Here is a 14,631-nt window from a genome sequence, read left to right on the forward strand (position 1 = left end):
AGAAGACAAGAACGCTGAGGCCGGGAAGGGAAGTGGCGCAGGAGAGAGGGCCTCCTTTTCCACACTGTGGTGGTTGGATTGTATGTGAAGGTCCCTGCGGGGTTTGAGGCCAGGGCCTGATGTGATCAAGTTCAGATTTTAGACAACGTGCTCTGACAGCTATGTGGGGAATAGATGGAGGAGATAAAGGACACATTTTTGTCTTGTGCACTATCATGTCTCCAGCACCTGGTAGGTGCATGGCAGATGAGGGGCTGTGTGTGCTGAAGGGATGAACGAGGGACCCGGTGAAGAGTTTATGCAGAAACCCAGAAGGTCCTAAACTGAGCTCACGAGAGAGGCACGGACAGACATGAAAACGGTACAGGGTTTGTGTCAGCCAGGAAAACAGAACCCAGGCCAGGAAGTGCAATGGGGGAGAATTGAATGTGGGGAACTCATTACAAAGGTATTGGAAGAGCAGAAACAAAACAGAACAAAACAACGTGGTCCAGGGAGGCAACCAGAATTGGCAACATCAGGAAGCTGCTGCCACCCGAGCTGGAGGGACAAAAGTGGTGTCACTTGACTCCAGGAGCCTGAGTGCCTAGGGTGAGCCAGGACCGGGAAGAGGGAAGGGTGCCATGTCCCAGGAAGATGACTCAGGGGTGGAGATGAGCACGCACAGGGGGAATTAGGGAAGGTTCTGGGAAAGGAAGGGAAGGATTGGGCACAGAGAAAATCAAAGAAGGCCTCGATGACACTGTGCAGGTCTGACGCTGGGACACCCTGCAGAGCTGGCCCAAGTTGGGGCAAGGAGGTCAGACCTTCATAATCCCACCGTCACCAGACACTGGATGTAACCTCCCGGGAAGGGAGTGTGAACACGAACAAGGTAGCTCTTCTCGGTCAAGGCGATTTCCAGAAGTTCTCCAAAGGCACCACAGCAGTTGGGGGGACTAACTCCTTCAGTTCTGGGGGGAATCTCACAGCACATGGCAACAACCATACAAAGGGGCTTTGGCGGGGAGCTGGAGCCACAGAGGAGGTACAGCCGGTGACTGAGGCAGAGAGAAAGGAAAAACTACCCTCTCTTCCTCCCTTGGTCCCATGTCGCTCCAGGGCCTCCCGCTGGCAAACCAGGCTGGAAACCAGTGGGTAAGGGAACATGGGGAATAGTTTGCAAGGGGCAGCCCCAGGGAGAAGGGGAAGGCAGGGATCGCCTCTGGCAGCAAACAGGTCTAAGGCGGACCCAGTGACCCAATGGCTATGGGGGACAGAAAAGAGGAGGGTTCAAGGGGAAACCGCTGTCAGGGATTCTAGTGCCTGACACTAGATCTGGGGGAGTGATGCCTCTCTCTCAGAAGAGACCGTGAAGGCGGTGCACACCTGGAGGTAGATGCTGATGGACCAAACTGAGTTTGCCGTCCAAGTGCAGATGCGAAGCTGGCAGCTCTGTGGGCCCTAAATACTGGCACAAAATAAACTTGAAAGACCGAAAACCTCAGGTGGACACTCCCAGCTATAGGACCAGGTGCAACCTTCCTTCTCAGCATAGCATTAGAACCTTTTACATGTTCCCAAAGATTTTTGCAGGCTCAGCTCCCTGCTCGCCTTGCAGCCAACCCTGCCCCGCCCCACATCCCTCCCTGGTCTAGCCACCCACCATTCTACCTTTCCCTGAGCAACAATCTCACCATCCCATACACCCCCCCAGGTCAAATTCTTTCTAGACTGAGTCCGTCCTAAGGCCTTTTATCCCTACAAATCATAATCTCTCCTTTGAGTCCCCACAAGTGCTTAAGAGCTTCAATGTGCCACTTACTAGCGATTTGACCTCAGCAAGTAACTGTTTTTTTGCAGGCTTCTTCCTCTGCGAAATGAGGCAAAAAAGTAACCCCACAGTGTGGTTGTAACACCCAAGTGAAGTAGTATGTGTAAAGTGCTAAGAACAGTGCCTGACACATTCCGGACCTCAGTTAATGTTAGTTAGCATTATTTTAATTTTGATTCCCCAGCATCTAGCTCTTAGATGCTTAATTAGTGTTTGTTGAATGAAGGGAGCCTTAATATGGAAAAGGATTTATCCTTGGGTCTCGACCTGGTTTTAGAAAATTAAGTATTTAGCAGAAGTGCAGGGCCTCTCTGATAATAGTCGTCTACGTTGGGTGTCCAAGGACTCCAAATTGACCCGGTTCTCTCTTGAAAGAGAGTGACAGTCTACGTTGTTTTTTGTTTTTTTTTTTTTCATGGAGCTTTGTGCAGAGTCTGGCACACATTTCGTGCTCACTCAAACCACATCGCACGAATGCATGCACACGACCTGGCAGGGTTGCCTCTGTGTAGGCAGTATCATTGTCTGTGGCCAGAATGACTTCCACTCCCCTACCCGCCCACCACAGAACCCGGGCTGGCGCCCGCGGGGGCCCCAGACCCTGCTGTGGAGGCTGGAGAGGGGGCAGGAATCCGGCGGCGGCCACGTGGGCCCCTTCCGTCCGCTCCCCACATCCTTTGTTTCCCACCGGCCGCGGCTCAGGAAGCTCTTTCTGCGAGTCACCGCGAAGGGGCGGCCAGGGAGCCTGGAGAAGCTATTTCCGTTCAATCCGGGCGGGTGGCAGGCGCGGGAGGGGCGTGGAGGTGGAGGCAGCGCAGAAGGCCCAGTGTTTGCTTTTAGTTCATCCAACAGAAGGTTCTATTTGTGGAAGCGAACAGACGCTGGGGATTAGAACTGGGAGGGGGCAGGAAAAGGAAAAAAAAAAAAAAAAGCCACATCCACTACCACGCACAGGTCTTCCCCGGAACTACCGCGTGGGGGTGAATGACTGGTTCTGGAATTCATCACCTTTCCTATCCTCCCTTCCTCCCGCTGCACCCAGGCCTCGGCGGCGCCCACGGCTGCCACCGGAGGTTCCTCAGCGCCGGGCGGTGGGGGGGATCCCCGGGGCGAAAGGCATAACGGCGGGACTGCAGCGAGCGGCGGGTGCAGGATCCTTGGTGCACGCGCCCGCAGACTATTGTGTTAGGTGTGAATGGGGAGCACGCACCAATCAGAGGTTGCTTCGCCCCCCGAGGCCCCGCCCCTCCCGCCTACTTCCCCGGACCCTGACGTCACGGGAACTTTTCCTCCACCCCCTCCTCCAGCTTCTGTAAGCTCGGCTCCGGGCCTGCCTGAGGGCGCGCGCCGCCTCCTGCCCAGCCCAGCCCCGGGGACGTGCGCGCGCGCCCAAGCCGGCTCGGGACGCACCACCTGCGCCAGAGCGCGCGCTGCCCAGAGCATCCCCAGCGCTCGGGCCACCCCTAGCGCCCCGCGGACCCAGCTCCACCTCTTCTCCCCCCCAGCCTCCCCCTCCGCTCTGGTGATTGCTCGCTGGCGGCAAGGCCCGAGTCGTCGCAGCCACCTCATTGCACAACCCGGCTTCCCAACTGTTTACACAGCCCGGCCTGTGAGTGTGTGTGTATACCGCGTGAGTCACCGGGAGGCGGAGGAGGTGGAGGAAAAGGAGAAGGAGGAGTGCACTGGCTGGGATCGGTGCGGCGCACACACTCACTCAGTCACTCTCTCCGAGCGCGTCTCGTGCGCGCACACACACGCCGGGAGCTCCGGAGCGCGCAGAATCCCGAGCGCAGCGGCAAAGTTGCTCCGGCTTTCGCTCCGGACTTCTTGCTTTGGGAAGTGCATTTGACCTGCCTCCTGTCGAGCCTTCGGAATCCTGTCCTCGCGGCTCAGGACCCCGGGAACACCGGCCACCGCCGCCGCTTCTGCCTTGGAGACTGTCGACCGCCTCGACAACAATAGCGGCGGCCGACCCCGGGGAGGCGCCCCGAGCCGGTGCCTGCGGGGAGCTGGGGACCCGAGCCGGCCTCCGCCCCCCGGACACGCAGCCAGCGTGGTTCCCGCGTGCAACTGAAGCTCCCGGGAGCGGCTCTTGCTTTGCCCCCCGTGGGAGGCGAACCCAGCTCCGTCTTAAACTCCATCTCGTGGGCTGGAATAAGTCGCGGCGCCGGCGCCGAGCCCTCAACGCCTTCCTGCGCGGATCCCGGGACGTACAAAGCCGGGACCGTCCCGTCCCGGGACGGGATGCGGGTCGGTCCCGTGCGCTCTGCCATGAGCAGCGCCTCGCAGCCCCGCGGCCCGACCTTGCTGCTCCCGGCCGCCCGCGGCGGCCCGGCCAAACGCTTACTGGACGCGGACGACGCGGCGGCGGTGGCGGCCAAGTGCCCGCGCCTCTCTGAGTGCTCCAGCCCACCAGACTACCTCAGCCCCCCTGGCTCTCCCTGCAGTCCGCAGCCTTCTCCCGCCGCGCCGGGTTCGGGCGGCGGCTCCGGGAGCGCGCCGGGGCCCAGCCGTCTCGCCGACTACCTGCTGCTGCCCCTGGCCGAGCGCGAGCATGTGTCCCGGGCGCTGTGCATCCACACGGGCCGCGAGCTGCGCTGCAAGGTACGAGCTCGGGGGTTGGAGAATGTGGGGTGCGGGGGGCGGAGCTCGGTGGCGGGCAGTGGTGCTCGGGGTCTCGCCTGCCGGCTCCCGGGGGATCGAAGGTGCCACCAAAGCTTGAGTTTGGGGTCAGGCTTATAAGTGACTTGAGCCCGGTGAGGCAGCGTTTGACCAGGTCCACCCCTTTGGGCATTGAGGGGTTTCCGATGGACTGGTATAATGGGGGCTCGGTGATGAAGAGAAAGTGCAGCGTTCAATTGCTTTATCGCCATAGTATTTTCTTAGTGCCGAGTGCAGCGGGTGGCGTTCCATATAAGTTATGGAATTGAAATGGATTCCAGGGCCATGCCATTCCCCTTCTCTCATTCCCGCTCCCCCGCCCCTGGCCCTGGAAGGACGCCCTGCAGTGGGTGCCTCCTTGGAGCTTGGAGCAGCCGGCAGCTCCCTTGCCCGGGTTTCAAGGCACTTGGGCTCAGCTGTGCGCGTCGGGCTTGGGTCTTGGAGATTCCAGCTCGAACCCGCGCTGGGACGAGAACCCCGTTCTCCCTAGAGAGCAGGCTGAGGGGATGTTCCAGCCAGGGCGGGGGAATTTGCCTGGAGTAGAAATGCTGGAAAGCCCACACCGGCTAGGAATCCTCGCTTCCATTCATGTCTTTATTTTCCGGCCAGCGATTTTTTTCCCCCCTGAACATAAGGGATTCCATCCAGGAGGAGATAATCACTTCTGGAAACCGGATCCTCCGCGTGCTCCGACAGCGCCCATAGACCATTCCCACAGTCCACCCCTGGCGAACCTCACACCCCCGTCTCAGACATCCCCGAGAGCCCGCCGGGCTTCTCCTTTTCACCCGGAGGATTGGGTCACCCCTGTTAAAGTCGCTCTTGGGTTTTCAGCAACTCACCTGACCCACCCCTCTCACCTCCCCGGGCTTGCTGCTGCCACCTACTGTCCGACTTCAGCGAAATGTCCTGATCAAGCCCAGTTAGAAAGGCGGCGGCGGTGGGGGTGGGGGTCTTTTCGTCTAGGGGGCTGCGGGGCTGAGAGCTGTTTTGGGAAGAGTGTGTGTGTGCGATGGGGTTGGGTGGAGCGGAGCGGGAGGAAGGAGGCAGCAGCGAGATTTTTCTAGCTGGTGCCTGAGCAGCCGGGCCTCGGAGGTGGGGTGGGTCTGCCGTTGTGCAACCCCTTCCAGTTCCTCTGAGCAGATAATAGCTGGATCCAGATGGTGACAACCCGTGTGTCACCGTTTCCAGTTGAGTCCTAGGATATGAGTAACTGGGCCAAACAAAAGGTTCTTAAAGAGACCAGCCAGCTTTTTGGCAGAGATACTATTCATTTCCTGGGTGCAGGTGGAGGTGGGAGTGGGGGGAGGGGAGATAAACAAATGAAGAAACTGTGGTGAGGATCCCATAGCCCGCCTGTGAGAATGCTCACTCGCAGCTGCTTATGCCTGAGCCAGACTGTAGGCAGGTTGCTTAAGGCTGCGTTGTCACAGTCTTCTCTCTCCGAGTCATCTGTTCCTTCTGACTAATGACAGATCTGCCCGTTCTCCAGTCCCTGCCTCCACTTGGAGGCTGCAGTCACCACAGTCAGTGCTCTGAGTGCTGAGCACTTTGGGCCTGCTTTGCAGCTCCTGGGGGGGGGGGTGGGGGGTTGGTGCAGCATTGACTGCCAACACGGAAGGGCCATGGAAGGTGGGGATTTGGGGGCTTAGCTCCCTGGAGCTGATGGCCTCCTGGAAGGTGGGAACATACACAGAAGATAGTTCTCTCTAACCTTTCATATGGTGACATGTAGGATATCCGCTAGCCCAGAGCCCTGGATATTGCTGGTTTGGGGTGTTAGGGGTAGCTGGGGTTGCATACGGTGGGGCAGCAGAGATGGGGGGGCAAGTGGATGGACCCTACTGTCAACCAAAGCCCAAAGCTTGAGAACTGCAGCCCAGCCTGGGATTTTGGAGGTGGTCTCTGGTTTTTCTGCCTCTTAAGTGGGTCACCTTCTCTCTGCAGGTGTTTCCCATTAAACACTACCAGGACAAGATCAGGCCTTACATCCAGCTACCATCACACAGAAACATCACCGGCATCGTGGAAGTGATCCTTGGGGAAACCAAGGCCTATGTCTTCTTTGAGAAGGACTTTGGGGACATGCACTCCTACGTGCGAAGCCGGAAGAGGCTGCGGGAAGAGGAGGCTTCCCGGCTCTTCAAGCAGATTGTCTCTGCCGTTGCCCACTGTCACCAGTCGGCCATCGTGCTGGGGGACCTGAAGCTTAGGAAATTTGTCTTCTCCACGGAGGAGAGGTGAGCAGCGTCCACAGCCCCTCCTGCCTTCTGGAACCAAAATGAAATTGCAGGTTGAGCAGTTAGGTTCAGCGTGTTGGTTCAAAACCACACCAAGGGCTCAGCTGTGCCAGTTAGTTTTCAGAAGTCCTCTCCCAAGGAGCCATGGCCAAGGTTGGCTTCTTCTGCACTCTTGTGGCTGAGGCTTGGGGACACCTTGGTGCTTTTGTGGGATGTCCTGTGATGACAGGAAGCCCTCCCCACTCCCACCCCAGGACCAGGTTTATTCCCCATTGTCAGAAAGGTCAATTCTCCTGGGGTGCAAATGTCAACCTGCCCTTTACAACCTTGACTCCTAGAGGAAGTTTTCAAGTCCTTGTTCTCACCAAGTGGGTTTCTTTGTACCTAGAGTGTATCACAGAGCTAGTATTTGCAGAATTCTGCCCTCCTCCACACCACATTCCTGTTCCGTCTCGGGCTTGGCCCCTAGTATTTTCTTCACATTCTCCGGTGACTTTTTGGACATCTTATTTGGCTGTGTGTTCAGAAAATAGCTGTACTGAATAATAAATGGAGTTGGCTGGAATCAGTTGCTAAATATAGATCATAGCTTACTTCATAAAGGACATGATGCGCTTGATAAGAGAATAATGAGACCTTAAGATTCAGAATTGAGGTTTCAGACAAGAGAATTCAGGAAGCCACAGGAGATAAACCTTACCTGATTTCAAGAGGTGGGCCACATCCCTTGTGGAAAGATTGCTAGCAATACTGTAGCAGAATTGGGGAGGCAGCTGTGTGTTACTTGGTTGTAGCTATTCATGCAAGGCTGACCCCATCTGTGCTTTGTCACCCTTAACTCCAAACCCTCTGAAAAAGCACCGGGTTGAGTTACCAGAAAGCATGGCTTTGTATCTGACTTTGCAATAATTATTGGAACATACTGATTAGCAAAGAAAAGCAGAGTGTTTGCAATGGAGAAGTTTCCAATTCCTGGCACATGCTCCTTTGACATGGTGATGTATTTTCTGAAACATGCCTTCCACACCTCCTTACTAGCTTTTGAAATCCGCATTGCACAGGCGAGTGTCATATGCATGGAGTTTGGCAACCTGAGGGTTAAGCAATGGCAGGCTGACGCTAGCGTGTAACCAGCACAGGTGCAGGGTTTTAGTGCAAAAGCAGCCAATCAGGGGCAGACAGTGCGGGTTGAGTCATATTTTCCGTTTACAGAACCAATGGGTATTTTACATAACGACGGGGAGGTCAGGCTGAGGACATACCGAAGTTAGCACACGCATACTACACTCCAGGGAACAGGAAGGCAGGAAGATAAAAAAAAAATGAAACCAGCAAGACCTTTGAGAGGAAAAGGAATTGACCCATTAGCCAGTACCAAATGTTTGCATTAACTTCACAACAAGTGATTTACTGCAACAGGGTGATTTCTGAGAAGCAGAGAGGAGCACAGGCCACCACCACCAGACAGCAGAGGTTCCCACTTGGGCCCAAGAGACCTGGGTGGCTGGATCTGGACCAGGAGGCCCCTGCAGCTTCCTAAGAGAGCCTTGGACTAAAGATTTTCAGACTTTAGCTGTTACCTGAACAGATAAGCCCGCATGCAGAGTACATATGCCCAAGCATTGCTGTACCATGTATGTAGGTGTTTGGGGGCACCTGCAGCCTTCAAATGCCCCAGCTGCTTTTGTTTGCTCACATACCCTCTCGGTCCAGGCTAAGCGTTCTTTGCAGTGAAACACCTCAATATAATGGACCTTCCTTGCACCTTTCCCATCACAGTGGTCAGGTCTGGGCCCCGGTGGTCAGAGTTCCCTCTGTGTGTATACATCAACATTAGTAGGAGTGTTGACAACCTGTGGGTAATCACAGTGACTCTGGGCTCCGTGTTCTGTAATGCAAAGCATGGGTCCAGCAGTCCTGGCCGTCAGTGGTGTGATAAGGACATGCTTGCAGGATGCTTGGGCCCTCCCTGGAGAATAGAATATACTGCTCTTCTCCAGTAGCTTTTGTAGAAAAGGTCAGCATTCCCTGGAGACCAGCTCCCACTTCTGCATCGTGCACTAAGTTGTGTAAGCCCTACGAGGAGATGTCTTCTTAGCTCTAGCATCATGAGTAGTATTCGGGGCTTTGTATCCTATGCTTCATCCTAGGTGCTCTCTCCAGACTTTGCAGATGTTTATTGCAGTTTGTATTGGTTTGTGAAATCCTGGGTCCTGGTGATTGCAGGACACTGCTTACTGGATGAAGGGGTAAATGGCATTCGTGGGGCCTTGGCCATGAGGGCCTGTGGGCGCTGTCATTGGGGAGGCTTTGTTTGTCATAGCAGCTGATCTGGAAGTAAAGGCTTGTTCTCTCTCCTGCAGAACCCAGCTCAGACTGGAAAGTCTGGAAGATACCCACATAATCAAGGGGGAAGATGACGCTCTGTCAGACAAGCACGGCTGCCCAGCCTACGTGAGCCCCGAGATTCTGAACACCACCGGGACCTACTCCGGGAAGGCGGCGGACGTTTGGAGCCTTGGGGTGATGCTCTACACCCTTTTGGTGGGGCGATACCCCTTCCATGACTCAGACCCCAGTGCCCTTTTCTCCAAAATCCGCCGTGGACAGTTCTGCATTCCTGACCACATTTCCCCCAAAGCCAGGTGCCTCATTCGCAGCCTCCTGAGGCGGGAGCCTTCGGAGAGACTCACTGCCCCTGAGATCCTACTCCATCCCTGGTTCGATTCTGTCTTGGAACCTGGGTACGTCGACTCAGAAATGGGAACTTCAGACCAGATTGTCCCAGAGTACCAGGAGGACAGTGATGTTAGTTCCTTCTTCTGCTAATCCCCAAAACCTCAGAAACCTCATAATTCTCACACATGGCATTTCCATTTCCAAAGATGGACAGGCCTCTCGACGTGGTGCCAACCAGATACGTGATGGCGCAAAGACGGTAGCTGCTGAGCTGAACACGGCGCCCCTCTGACTGGCTGTGATGAGTGACTTGGTTGGTGTGAGCAGCGCGCACTCTGATTGGCTGCCCTACAGAGCTGTTTCCCTTCCTAAGGAGCCCCCTCCAACTGTCCCTCTGTCAGACCGGGGGTCCGCATCTTTGATAGGTGGCAAAGAGTACGGATGTCCTACAGCGTGTGCTCAGTGACTTGAACATTTTCTCAAGGGAGAGGAAGTGGATCACACATGGCATTTGGGGTAATAGCCTATTTTAACAGGGTGACAAGTAATTCGGGCCAATGCACCTGCCGTCTTTGAACTTGTCTTTGGTAGCTGGACTTCGCGATCCCAGCTTCTCTGATGGGAGAGTTCGCTTTCGTGTTGGTTGGGTTCACCACTCACCCTTCACACACGTTTAGCAATGACTCTGCTCCGTTTGGGGGGCAGACTGTGTTAGGAGCATAGGAGCCTGCCTGCACCGCGAACCCAGACTCTCTCCTGTTTCCTGCCGAGACCTCATGTGCACTAATGCCTTCTTCCTGACCTTGAAACGTCTCCCCTTCACTGTAAAAGCACTTACCAGCCAACGGTGGAGAAGTGTCACAAACCATTCGAACTCCTGGCTATTTCAGAACTCTGAGCTCAGACAGAGACGGCGGATTTTCAAAGATAATTCGAGCAGTTGGAAACTGTTAGCTTTTTTGGTTCCTCTCAAATATGTTCGCATCTATCTTTTACTTTCCCCTCCCCAAGACCATCTCAGGGTGGAGTGTTTTGTCTAAGAAGAGAAAGATAGAGTCTCTCCACTCCCCTCTCACAAGAACAAAGGTTAAACCAGAGAAGGTGAATTTTGGATGGGTCTCAGACCAAGTTCCAGAATTATACTTTAACCCTCCCCGCCCCGATGGACATGGTCTGCCCTTGGCATTGTGTGTGTGTGTCTGCAGTTTTGCATGATGGGTTGTTAATATTTCAAATGTGGTGTGGTCTATGAATACATCTGTGTACTCAGCATCTGGAGGAAATAGCAAACCCCAAATCTTTAAAGTCAGAAGGGACTTCAAAAGTCATCTAGTCCAGCTTCTTTTCTCTTTCTGCCACCTTCCAATGCAGAAATCCCCCTTCAGCTTCTTTTACCACTGGGAATCCAGTCTCTGTTTGAATGCTTCCGGAAATAGGAACTCACTCCCTACGAAAGATAGAGCTTAACAGAGAAACTGCAACTTGCATTATAAACCAAGTACAGAAGAAATACCAGTCAGTGTCTGGACAGGAGTGAAATTAGGTGGTTAAACGGGTAAACTAAACATACTGTATTTTGAGAAATGACACAGAAACAGGCAGTCATGTTTAAGGGCTACGCCTAGGCAAACTACTAACGTGCATTGTTGAGAATGCCGTGTATACCTCATGTACTGTGTACTTTGTACATACATTTTACCTTTTCTACATATGTTCGATATTGTTTTGTTGTTTTGGCTCTGAGGCTTGTTTTGTTGTCTGTGTCTGTCTGAATAACCTGCGTGTCTCAAACCACGTGAAATGTGAATGATTATTGGCAATATTACCTTGACAGAATCATGGGACTCGGAGAAGAGAGAGGACAGAGGTCTCTGTCGTGGTTGCTCGACTGTTGTATCTGTGATACAGTACCCGGCTGAGGACTCCGGCCGGGAAAGCTAGGAACACTAGATCCTTCCTGTATATGTGTATATATGTGAACAGTGAGACGGCTGTTTTTGACTTGTAGAGAAATTTTAATAAATCCGTTTTCGTAAATAGGCGCTGTGAATTTCTTTTGAGTCCAGTCTGCCTTTGCCTTGTCCAGTATCACGCAGGGGGTGGTGGGGGTGCCAAGGTCTGGCCGCTGGGCTTGGAATCTCCTGGGAGAAACAAGCAAACAGATGATGCTTATTATATATATATGACTTTTGACAGAACCCATTCACTTTTCCACTGCAGTGGGCAAATTCATTGTGACGGGTGAAGCCAATTTGGTGGAATGAATCAGGTTGGCGAGCACTGTGGGTTGAATTAGTCTCGAGAAGCATTTGATGAGGAACATACATAAATAAGCCTTGAGCTGTAAGAATCTCTTTGGCTTTTGGTCCCTTTTAGGTCAGAGACCCTTGAAAATTTGATGAAAGCTATAGATACTTCTCAGAAAAATGTATGTATATGTACCCGACTGAATTTTGCTATAATTTCAGACGTCCACACATATCTGAAGGCATCCCAGGCTTCCTACTGAGAACTACCTTCTCTCCACCCGCTAGACTTAATTAAAATGGCCAATTGAAGTGTGTCTTTTTTTTTTCAGTAAGTGTAAAAATGGAAGTAAGGAACTAAAGATACTTGAATCACAAAAGTAGAGAAAGAAAGGATTTTGATTTCATTAGGTGTATAGCTTCACTATTAAATCAGAGTCTATTCTAAATAAAGTCAATTAGCATCTAGAGGGCTTAAAAAAACACCTCTGTGTTGTAAATTGTAACAAATATACAGAAAAAATGCACAGATAAGTGATGGCTCTGAAGTTTCACAAACTGAACTGGCCTAATGAGCAGCCAGCTCAAGGAAACGAAACAGCCAGGAGCCCCTCTGCCCCTTTCAGTCGCTGTCTGACACCCCCCCCAAGAGTTTTCACTCTTACGTTCTAACTGTGAAAACTGGAATAAGGGCTAAGTCATCAACTCCAGGCTTAAATGAAGAGGCTTGCAGAAGTTCCCGATCACACACTGACCTTTTCTAGGGCTCAGGCTGAGGTCAGCCAGGAAAGCGGACCTATGACCCCGATGCAAGGGCAGCCCGGGCTCTGTGACTCAGGAACTTAAGAAAAGAGATGGAAAAGGCGCATCAGGAGGAGGTGGGAAATGAGCAAATGCCTGGTAAGCTTAGAAACGAAGAAGCTGGGGTGGGTCTAGGGCAGCGATTTTCAACCTTCTACATCTCATGGCACGCATAAGCTAATTATTAAAATTCTGCGGCACACCAAAGAATATATTTTTACTGATCTGACAAAAAAAAAAAAAAAAAAAAAAAAGGTATAATTTTGATTCATTCATCCCGGTCAGCTATTGTGTTGGCTGTTGTCATTTTTTTATTTGAAAATCTAAAGGAAAAGAGGTCAGTGCCCCTGAATAAATAGTCAGGTATTGCACGTTTTAAAAATTCTTGCAGCTCACCCATGTGTGGCTGAACATCTCTGGTCTAGGGCCATCCCGAGAATAGGACCCTTAAACCCCAAAGTGCCTGGGGCAGGCCTCAACCTCAGAGCATACATCACAGCATCTCCTTGATCCAAGGAACCCAGATGAGATTCATAACTCCTTGGGCAAACAGCTAATACGACTAATACTTTGGACTTCACCGAGTTTTTTAATCTAAGGGTTTCAAAATACTTTGCAAGCAATTAAGGTTACAACACCTCTTCATCCTGTTGTTGCCTAATGGAGAGAGATATGGGTCAGGATTGGCTGGAATGACATGTGAGGCCACAAATCCATAGATTTAATCTCGAAGAACAAATCTGGGGCAGCCACAACCACTTACATTTGGAAGGTTGGAAGGAACATGTTGGGCATTGGCTAAAAAGCGGATCCTTTTATTTTCCCTGGTGTGCTCAGTAGAGTCAACCATGCAAATACTATCCAAGCTTTTATTCATTTTGTGCTTTCTAGAAGTTTCCCTCCCTCTTCCCCTCACCCTCACCACGGTTGAGTGAATCAGGCAAGTCAAATGTTATTTGTTCCATTTCATAGATGAGAAAACGGAGGCTCAAGTGCTTTTCAGGAGCCACTCAGAAATAAACAGCTCAGAGCTGGGACGTGAACTTGGGTCTTTGGACTCCTTGCCCAATGTTGTTTCTGTCTCTGCACAGCACCACGTCGACTCTCCTGGTAAGATTGGTGACTGGAGGGCGGGGCTGGGGCGGAGCTGGAGGGGGCGGGGCTGGGGGCGGGGCTGGAGGGGGCGGAGCTGAAGGGGGGGCGAGCAGTCTGAATGCCAGAATGGATAACAGATTTGCTATAGCATTTTTAAAATTTTTTTATTCATTTAAAAAATGTTTCTATTGATTGATTTGAGAGAGAGAGAGAGAAACATAGCTTTGTGGTTCTACTCACTTATGCCCTCACTGGTCGCTTCTTGTACGTGCTCTGACCGGGGATCGAACCGCATCCACGGGGCATCAGGAGGATGCTCTCACCAGAGCTGCTGGCCAGGGCGTGCTGCAGCGTTTGCATTGCTTGGGCACTTAGCCTCATTCCCACCATCTACATCACGGCAGCCTCAGTGGGCATTCACTTCTGGTCTGAATATCAAAGTCCAGTTCAAGAAAAGTCCAGTGCTTTGAACAAAAAGCATCTGGAACGACTTTGCTAGTGAGGAGGCAGAGGGAAGGACTTCTAATGACGCCCCTTTTCGATACAATGGCACCGTGGGATTGGGAACCGTGTGTTCCCCACCCTCAAACGCATATCGGAATAGGCAACAGGGGACAGAATCATTTGATGTGGTCACAAGATGCACGAGTTTCATGCTGAATGAGCAGTTCTTGGAGAAATCTGTCGACCCTGGAAACCCCAATAGTGGGATCGATCTGCTTCGGACTTATCTTTGGCAATGCCAGTTCCTTTTACCTTTTGTTAGTCTGGGTTCGCTGTGCTGGGGGCTCTGTTGGGACTCGGTGCTGTATCTGCCCACGCGGGTACCCCACCCTGCCCCAGGCGTCCTCCACCTGCAGGTCTGTGCACACTGGGCTCAGTGAGTTGCTAATCGAACTACGCACCAGAAACCAGAGCGGCCTGAGAGTGGGCCTGAGTGTGGGTGGTCCTGTCCCGGCTCAGCTGGCTCACACTGCAGGCGGCTCTCCTCGGCTGGGCAGCGCCCACCGCCCGCAAGGAGCCCGCCCCAGTGAAGGCCTGGCTGGGGCAGGGGAGGGATGCTCCATGCTTACCGTGGCCATTTTTATTCTTTAAG

At 52.7% G+C, this 14,631-nt stretch overlaps 1 protein-coding gene and 1 pseudogene across 2 annotated transcripts; both read left to right on the forward strand.

The window, feature by feature from the left end:
- The first annotated feature begins 3,775 nt into the window (after positions 1 to 3,775).
- Positions 3,776 to 11,414, forward strand: TRIB1 (tribbles pseudokinase 1). Of its 2 annotated transcripts, none has more exons than XM_036264213.1 (3): positions 3,776 to 4,417; positions 6,422 to 6,714; positions 9,078 to 11,414. In XM_036264213.1, exons 1-3 carry the CDS (start codon positions 4,058 to 4,060, stop codon positions 9,541 to 9,543), a joined length of 1,119 nt encoding a protein of 372 aa, XP_036120106.1. In that variant the 5' UTR covers positions 3,776 to 4,057; the 3' UTR covers positions 9,544 to 11,414. The 2 variants fall into 2 exon arrangements, with proteins under 2 accessions (XP_036120106.1, XP_036120107.1); XM_036264214.1 differs by lacking the exon at positions 3,776 to 4,417 and adding an exon at positions 5,478 to 5,664.
- Positions 9,600 to 14,419, forward strand: LOC118631483 (annotated as a pseudogene).
- The last annotated feature ends 212 nt before the right edge of the window (positions 14,420 to 14,631 follow it).

Source organism: Molossus molossus, unplaced genomic scaffold (genome assembly GCF_014108415.1).
Source record: "Molossus molossus isolate mMolMol1 unplaced genomic scaffold, mMolMol1.p scaffold_m16_p_16, whole genome shotgun sequence".
NCBI classification, from domain to species: Eukaryota; Metazoa; Chordata; class Mammalia; order Chiroptera; family Molossidae; genus Molossus; species Molossus molossus.

Excerpts from the sequence above, each read along its gene's own strand:
- TRIB1 (XM_036264213.1), top strand. The coding sequence starts at position 4,058 with ATGCGGGTCGGTCCCGTGCGCTCTGCCATGAGCAGCGCCTCGCAGCCC. Across the intron at positions 4,418-6,421 it reads GCCGCGAGCTGCGCTGCAAG|GTGTTTCCCATTAAACACTA; the intron begins GTACGAGCTCGG and ends TTCTCTCTGCAG. Across the intron at positions 6,715-9,077 it reads GTCTTCTCCACGGAGGAGAG|AACCCAGCTCAGACTGGAAA; the intron begins GTGAGCAGCGTC and ends TCTCTCCTGCAG.